The 8966-nt window shown below is 43.1% G+C and overlaps 1 protein-coding gene across 2 annotated transcripts; it reads left to right on the top strand.

Moving 5' to 3' along the window:
- The first annotated feature begins 565 nt into the window (after positions 1-565).
- Positions 566-7911, top strand: akap8l (A kinase (PRKA) anchor protein 8-like). Of its 2 annotated transcripts, none has more exons than XM_058046007.2 (13): positions 566-731; positions 1343-1402; positions 2312-2525; positions 4060-4618; positions 5130-5241; positions 5315-5358; positions 5455-5476; positions 5559-5673; positions 6110-6251; positions 6501-6606; positions 6703-6833; positions 6922-7017; positions 7126-7911. In XM_058046007.2, the coding sequence occupies exons 1-13, from the start codon at positions 707-709 to the stop codon at positions 7528-7530; spliced, it is 2031 nt and encodes a 676-aa protein (XP_057901990.2). In that variant the 5' UTR covers positions 566-706; the 3' UTR covers positions 7531-7911. The 2 variants fall into 2 exon arrangements, with proteins under 2 accessions (XP_057901990.2, XP_057901988.2); XM_058046005.2 differs by having other exon boundaries at positions 567-731; positions 5127-5241.
- Positions 7912-8966: the final 1055 nt, after the last annotated feature.

Genomic DNA, 8966 nt, shown 5'->3' with positions numbered 1-8966 from the left:
TGGAGACTCAAGGGGGTAGGAGATGGAGAAGGGGGGTAAGTGGGAGGCACTCGCCAGGCAAGTCAAAACATCTGGGTGATATGTGTCTATCTCGGCTATAACGTGTAGTAACATAATTATGGTTAATATTTTGTGTACTAATCAGTGACATATATATTTGGCTCCAGAATGGCTGACAGATCAAAGTCAAAGAGCTCCAGGATTTACTTTACTGAAACAAGTAGGAAGTGGTGTGTGTATACAGAATGGCCTCATCTAGGGACAGGTCAAACACAGTATACATATAACTGTTTGAACGTAGTATATTTTTCACACTCACAGTACTCAAAGTACTGAACCTCTGTCGCCCCCTGAAGGCAGCATTCACCTTGCAACAAACTACACACGTGACGTCAAACCCCTTCAAAAACGAGGTCTTCCGTGTTGTGTATAAGTATTACTTTTGGATATTGTCGCCAACCATTGTAAGGGGGATTCCAAGACCGTTTACATTATTTAACGCGCCCCCGTGCATTACCACATTGAAGCGACGCCCCTCCTTCGCCCAGTGAACGTAACAAAGCAGTCGTCACTATCGTCACGTGATTTGGTGCTGTGGCGTCGTTTGCTGTTGTGTAGGTGGGGGGAGAAGACGACGATCTCCTTCATTTTAGGCAGTCAGCGTGTTTTTACAAGATTGTTGCAGCAAAACACTTGAAAAAAAACAATGGAGGGAAGAAATTTCGGCTCAGGTGAATATGCGTTATGCTGTATATATGGTATAGGTTTTTGCAATTGTTAGCTTTCGAGTTAGCAAAATGGCATGTAATACTTTCGTCGCTTAGCGTTAGCTTGCAAGCTAAGTGTATAGTCAAAGTCGTGCTCATTGAAACACAAAACACGTAAACGTTGCCTTTAATGCAATGGTGAAAGTAACGGTTCGTCCAAGTGTTTGTTAGCGCCTTCGTCATCAAGCTAATGCTAAGCTAACTCACCGGGATGCTATGGTGGCACATTGTTTGCCTGGCTTAGCTTGTTTTAGCTTAGCTAACCTAGCACCTTCAATGTCTACTTAATTATTTATTTAGTACAATTCTCCAATCATTATGTAAAGCTTTGGGTCAGATATTAAAATGGCCGCCCGAACAAAATGTCTCCAACACTTACCTTCCTAGCATGTTTAACAATAATTTGAACAATAATCAAAATAGAGATGTTAACAATGAATGTAGAGTTGCTTTTCATTTAAGTGTTCAATTGTGTTCCTGCCATTGCTTTCTTCCAAAAAATGTACTTAATGGTTTTTAAAATTGTATTCTTAAGAAACCAAATAATTAGGCACTAAAGTTCTTCCATCTTCTAGGTTTTTCCAATTGGGGTGGTGGAGGTGGTGGTGGAGGCGGAGGAGGATCTGGAAATCGAGGTAAGCAATGGGTTTTTAATCAAACCTGCATTATGTAAACACAAAGCCAGGCCATTTAAGTACTTTTACCTTTATTTAGAGCACTCTGCTAATACCTTACAACAAATTGTACGTCCACATATTGCTCACTAGCAAAGAGTACAAGGTGGCTGTTAAATTGATAAGGATGTTATTAAGTATGGGTTATGTTTTCTGAGTAGTCACCATGCTGTTCTTTTCAGTCTGTGAATGACGCTGAGACTAGCAATTAGCGATACGTCGTGTTAGTCCTCCAAATAAAAATAGTTTTTTGTGTCAGCTACAACATATATTGTATAGTATATTAACATTTGGTTAATATACAAGTACATTATGTATATGGAACACTGTTGGTGTTTTTTTTAAGGTTTTTGTGAAGGCTTTAGCATCAAAATAGGCATTTCCCATGATGTCCTTTGTTAGCTAGCTCGTTTAACTTTTTTTTCAGAAAAATGAAAGAAATATGTGTTCATGTTTTACATAAAGATTGTCAATGATGTGCAAAATCTCCCCGAAAAAGTGCAGTTCCCCTTTTATAGGGTCACTGTGCCCATCTCTACAAAATCCACTTTAAACTTCACCTTTATAGATGCCATATCAGCTTTGTGGCACAGATGTTTACCGTGACATGGTGGTGTCAAGTCATAGTAAATATAATAACAGTGGGAGGAACGCTTACATTTGTTAGAGATGCCATGCTTATTTGGTTACGTGGCTAACACGCTCGCTGATTAATTTGGAGTACGATGTTGATTAGAATGGAGACCACTAATTGAGGAAATGTAGTATGTGGCATAACCTCAAAGCGGCAGAATGTGGTATTTCAAAAGCTAGTCATGAATGAATGGTGTTAACCTGCTGATTGTAAATATGTCATATAATCTGCATTAGGTTCTGGGAACTTTGATCCATTTGGTGGGAATTATAAAAACTCCATGTCGGGGTTCGGGGGTTACGGAGGCAGCAACTCCAAGAGGGGTCTCTCTGGGTCCTCCCTTCTCCCACCAAAAGGAAACCATGCAGACGAAGTCATCGCCAAGATTAATCAACGCTTGGACATGCTCACTCAGTTGGAGGGTGGTATGAAAGGGGGCCGCAGTGACAGGTAAGATGTTTAATATTCAATTTTTTTCCCATTTGTGCATTGGTATAAGTGAAAATTATCTGAAGGTTCTTTGGGATGCAGATTTGTGCAATTATCCATCTAAAAATGTTGGTTATGTTGTTGGTAATGAAAAGATTAATGAGCACATTAGCTTCTGATTATTTATTATATTTGATTGAATCAGTTCATTAAAAAACCCATCCTGTCAGGGCCCTTGGTTGTTTTATGACTCTCCTTTTGGCATGCTCTGGTTTTGGCAGTGAAGTGGTTGTGTTTTATGTACAACAGACTATCACAGGGATGGGCAAACTATGGCCTTTGGTTACATCCGGCCTTTTGGTCCTTTTAATCCGACCTGCTGAAGATTGGTACACAATTGCACAAATCATACAGTTATGACTGCTTCATTTGTCCTTCTTCTGTAATGCCTGGTAATTCCACCAGGTGGCGCATTAGCACAGCCATACACTTGACTTTGCACAGACCAGACTGCACTTTATTGCTCTGCTACTGCTCTGAGTAGGCAAGAGAAAAGAAAAGAAAAGCTGACGACGAGTACAAAGTGACCGACTTGAGAATTGATCAAGTGACTTGACTTAGATTGGGGGGGGGGCTTTCTGGCTCAAGGTCGGCAGTTAATTTGCAGGCTCAGCAAAACATCTTTATTCTACAAACAACCATCCAGGAGTCATGCACAAAGGCAAAAATCCCATATCGTTCGGGCTCTACTTGTAATGCCGTTTTTGTTTCTTTGATGTGCTGATATTAAATTGTTGAAAATACATCTTGTGATTAACTTGCCCATGAATGAGAAGTCTGCTTTTGGTTCCGACACAGATGATATGCATCTGGTGCTCCTCCGGCCTGCCTGTCACATTTTAAAAGTCAATGTGGCCCAGGCCAAAAAGTTTGCCCAACCCTAGACTATCATCCACATAATTTGGTTTGCATTCTAGTGTGTTTATTCGCTTCTCACTCCTTGAACGCTGTCCTCTGTCCTGACATTTCACACACACACACACACACACATGCGTTGTTCTCATCCATGTGACCTAACCTTGCACTCTGGTTTTAGGTTTCACACAAAAGATGAGTTTAAAGGGGTTGGCCTTTCAATACCACAAGTTCATTATTTAATGCTGTCTGCTGTACCTAATAGGAAAACTCCCACAACTTGTTTGTACGTGCCATAATGAAAGCATCATTGGTTTGTTGGGTTTGGTGAATTGCTCACAGCTCGTCCTAAAAAAAGGAAGTAAATACAGGGAATACTGTTTGACCTCCAACTGAAACATGTAGTTGGAAGAGTTCTTGATAATGTGACCTCATAGCTGATTCCTTTGTTTTACTGTAAGATGCTGGAAGCAGACTATAGCCTTTTGTTTTGATCCTTGTCTTGTGAGATGACAAGAAAAACGGAGACTATGGAGGCGAATTAATATCAGGTGGAGAAATCCAAACCTGACTGCCCTCCCTGCCTCCTCCCTTGCTCTCTGCTCTTCTCTATCAACCCTCCTCTCCCTCCATCCCGCAGGTTTGGCCAGTTCGAGTCTTTCGACTCGCTCTCCCCCTCCCGAGATCTCTACAGATCTGGTGGCAGTAGCTATGGTTGTGGCGATGGCCGTGGTGACAACATGCTGTTGGGCCAGCGAGGAGGCTCGGGCTTCGGAGGGGGCATGGGGCTAGGAGGGGGAGGCAGCTTCAACAGCCTCTCCTCTTCCTATGGAGTCGCTAAAATGCGACAGAATATGAGGGAATCCTTCACCAGTGGCTCTAATGGTGGAGGATGGGTCGGAGCAGGCCGACGTTCCCCCAGAAGGGGTGGAGGTGCTGGGGGTCGAGGATCTGGAGGAGGGTTTGGGAGCTACAGGTCAGACCTCACGCCACTAGGCGGAGGTGGTGGGCGGGGAGGCGGCCACTCCCAAGGAGGTGGTAGAGGCAAGCTCCCATCCCTCCTGTCCAACCGCATGTACTCTGAGGGCGGAGGTTTCCATCAGGGTCCCTCCCAAGGTCCCCACGACTTTCCCGGGAGGCATTTTGGAGGGGGCCCACGAGCTGGCCGTCAGCGAGGCCGCAAGAGACCCCTCAACAAAGTAAGTACCTCCTGCCAAACTTGGAAGCCCTCCTCAGATACTGGGCAAAAGCCCATTCTGATTCCCACCTTTCTATCATAAACTGGCAAGCAAGCCAGTCATACTGTGCCATCACATTTAAAACATCACCTGCCCCCAACACCGCCCAGTCTTTACCAACCTTCATTCAGTGTAATGACAAGTTCTTCATGGAACTCTACTGCCCTTATAAAGTTAAGCCAGTCTTATTTAGATGTTCTGGATTTTTTTCTGCAGGTATTAGATTTCATACAAAAAATTGCTACATCATGGCATTAAATGAAAGTGAATAAAACCAACAAAATCCTAATGCAGCCTCTTAAAACATGTCAAGTGGTATTGTCCCTTTTAATTAGTTATGTGAAGTTGAATCTATTGCGTGATGCTGGTTGACGTTCATTTTGTTGCACTAGAGTTAACAGTCAGCTAATGACATTTTGAGCAGGAAGTATTCTTGACCCTATCTCAAGTTTGTTTTGGATGGGCTTAGCAGGGAAAGCCACAGAATGATGGCCAAAAGAAGAGGAAGCAGATGATGACACCTGCTGATGAGCCAGAGTCTAAAATGAACAGGACTGAGGGCACCGACTCAGCGACTTCAAATGGTAATACACTTATTGGGCAGTTAAACACTATGCTGAGCATGCATTTCACATTGTGATTTTAATACTTTAATAGAGCAACAAGAGAAAAATGGCAACAATGCAACCATTGCAGACGTGGTAAGTATTGAAACTGGATCACATGAACGTGTTTTGACTAAACTTTACTATTTGTTCTAAAAATGATGGATAAACAATCTATACATTTCTCCACAGGAGACAACTGAGGGAGATTCAGGTAAGTTCACCGCCCCCCTCCCCATTGTGTATTGCTCCTTTGTGATGTGAATATTTTGCAGTACTTTCTTCACTTCCCTCAGGTGCACCAATAAAACAGGAGAATGCTGACGTGAATAAAAAGCCACAGGACAAACAACCTCCTCCTCGAACCCAAGCCAAATCCAAATCAAAGAAAAAGAGGGGTTTCCAGGAAAGGTGAGCATGCAAATAAAGGGGCAATTATTGTTATATTGCTGTAATATTTAACATGACATAAAGCTCGACTTTGAGGTTGTGTGCACTTTAAGTTGACATTAAGGCTGAATCCTAATTCCACCCCTTAGGAAGCCACTAAATGGGATTTCACTTGATTTTCATTATGTCATCACGCTTCACCGCTGTGGCGTAGGCTGATGAGGTGGTTAAACGTTTGAGAGCTTTATCTGAGGACATCTCTCCTACCCTTATGTTTCCAGGGTTATACACCCCTTAGCCCTTACCTCTTGATTTAAGGAGAATTGGGAACGCCACTTAATTCTCATGAACATGCAAAACCGAGGGGGATGGGGTGGATTTGGGATTCAACCTCACAGTCCCTCATAATGCTTTTCTACTTTTCTGGCAACTTGTTCTGTTTCCCCTCCCTTTCAAGGGTGATGTTTGCATGCTCTGTGTGCAAGTTTCGCTCATTCTACAAGGAAGAAATGGATAATCATCTAGATAGTCGCTTCCACAAGGACCACTTCAAATTCCTTTCCAGCCAGTTGTCCAAGCCGACCACAGACTTTCTCCAGGTGATTGACACTGTACAGTACATCAGACACTAACTCGTCAATATGTTCAGGTCCACCCCAATAAATTATGTATACATATCAATCAAACATTATTTGATTTCAGGCGTTCAATTAAGACTTGTGAAGTTTTTGCAGTTGATATGCTGATTTAGAATACATCATATAAGATAGTTTGTTGCTAGACCACCACCCTGAGAGCACACGTGGTATCTGTAAAGCCAAGGCACAAACACGCCATTTGTTTCCTAGGAATACTTGCTGAACAAGTTCAAGAAGACAGACCAAATGGTAAGCCAGATGGAAAACCACAGCGCAGCCATTTGCCAGGTGTATAGAGACCAGGATCTCACTAAGGGTAAGCAGCAGAAGCTGAGGGGTTGATTGAAAGAGCGAAAGCCTCACGTTGGCCTCATTTCATGGATTTATGTCTTTTTTACCCACTCTTTTGCAGATATAGGCATGGAGCACTTCTTGAGGAAAGTAGAAGCTGCCCACTGTAGCGCATGCGATGTCTTTATTCCCATGGAGCTCCACCTGATTCAGAAACATATCAAGTCCCATGACCATAACTACAACCGCAAGGTATAGTGTGTCGGTGATACAGTTTTATTACACTGGAGTGGAGTGGACTCCATGCCTGATTGAGGATGGTCCTGTCTTGTGCTCCAAGGGATTGATGGAGCAGTCCAAGAGAGGAAGCCTGTCTGTTGCACGTAGCATCCTCAACCACAAGGTCATTGGAAAGAAGCTTGAGAGTTACCTCAAGGTACGCATGGGTCATGCAGCTCAAAAGCAAGAGGCCTCCCCTAAAGCTTTGACATTTACCGCATGTTTGAAACTATGCATTCACTTGATGGTCTTATGGCTTTTCTAGGGAGAAAACCCATTCGTTGGAAACCAGGATGGCCAGGATGCCTCAGACACTGTGGTGGCGGATGCAGCAGACAGCCAGACAATCTCTGTTAAAGAAGAGCCGGAAACAGTGGAGGTGGACCAGAAGTTAGCCGAGGATGAAGCACCCAAGGAAATTGAGCTGGAGGAAGGAGGGGAGGAGCCAGGTGTGGAGGGCATCCAAGAGGGCATCCAAGAGTCCATCCAAGAAGAGGGCATAGAGGAGGAGGGGAACCTCGAGATTGAGTTTGAAGAGGAAGAAGGGTTTGAAATGGGAGAAGAGGAGGGATACGTGGTCCACGATGAAGTCAACGAAGAAGGATTTCAGGTGGAAGACGAGGGAGTTGAAGCAACAGAGTTTAAAGAGGAAGATGAGCACAAAGAATGACTTTTATGCCAGTCCCCTCCCCACTTAAATCAAGCAGTAGAGGAACAACAACCTTGCATTTTATTTGTGGATGTATTTTGTGGAACATTGGAAAATTAAATACAACCTCCAGGTTCATAGCAGGCCCTCTTCCAGTTAGCATACAAGTTACCGCTTTTGTGTTTTCTTTTTGTGTGTGTGCCTTTTTGGTTTATTAATTTTTTGTTGTTATTTTAAAGTACTTGTGTATTGTACAGGTCAGGTTTTCTTTTGGTTCTAAATGGCATTTTATTTTCTTTTTTCCTGGGTTAAAGTTAAGCAGTCGTGGTTCTAAAGGTTCTTGATAATTACAATGGCTGTGGATGTTAACTGTTCAATCATGAATAAACTTCAGGAAACAACGTTTGATGTATGAATGCCTTGACACAATTTTGAGATTATGTATTTTTGGAGGATTAATTTGGGAGATTGCAGCTGTTAGGACCGCCCCTTTTACAGGACAAGGCCCACCCAGATTATTTTGTTCTAACTGTCAAAATAAGGCTATGAGTCTAAAGTCAAGTCTCACAGTAGACAAGCAATTGCAATGCCAGCACTGGAGTGAACTGGAGAGTCAGCCCGCTAACAGATAGCTGGGAGGTCCAAACTGTCACTTAAGTGAAACTTGAGTGATTCCTTATAACCAATGCACAGTAAACGTCCTGTTAACTGTTTGTTGGTACGTTGGCCTGATATGATTCCAGACAATTATCGACTAGTGGTAGAGACAGGAGAGAAGTAGAGTACCTGACCAGGTTGTTCAATAGGATCTTGGGTAGTGAGAAGATGCCTCAGGAATGGTCAAAGTGTGTTGGTGCCCATTTTTAGAACAAGGGTGATGTGCAGAGCTGTGGCAACTACAGAGGTATAAAGCTAATGAGCCATACAATTAAGTTATGGGGATGAGTAGTTAAAGCTAAGGGTGGGAGTCTGCATTTGTGAGCAAGTGCCAAAAAAGAGCAGATGCAATATTTGCTTTAAGAATGTTCATAGAGAAGTAAAGAGAAGGTCAGAGGGAACTGCATTGTGTCTTTGTAGATCTGGAGCCTATGACAGGGTGCCTACAAAGGAATTGTGGTAATGTATGAGGAAGTCTGGAGTGACATTGGAGTATTGTCTTGGTATTGGAGTATCGGAGTATGTTCAAGTGGTGCAGGACATGTATGAGGACTGTAAGACAGTGGTAACATGTGCTGTAGGTGTGACAGAAGAGTTCAAGGTGGAGGTGGGACTGCATCAGGGATCCACTCTGAGCCCCTTCTTGTTTGCTACGGTGATGGACAGGCTGAAAAGTATTAGGCGTGATGTGTGATAGAAGAGTTTCAGCCAAAAGGAAAGGTATACAAAACTGGTGAGACCAGCCATGTTGTTTGGTCTAGAGACAGTGCCACTGAGGAAAAGACAGGAAGCAGAACTAT

Source organism: Doryrhamphus excisus, linkage group LG9 (genome assembly GCF_037039965.1).
Source record: "Doryrhamphus excisus strain RoL-2023G ecotype Guam linkage group LG9, RoL_Dexc_Guam_v1.1, whole genome shotgun sequence".
Classification (NCBI taxonomy): Eukaryota; Metazoa; Chordata; class Actinopteri; order Syngnathiformes; family Syngnathidae; genus Doryrhamphus; species Doryrhamphus excisus.
Note: the sequence above shows the minus strand (reverse complement) of the source record. Positions and strands in the feature narration are given on the sequence as shown.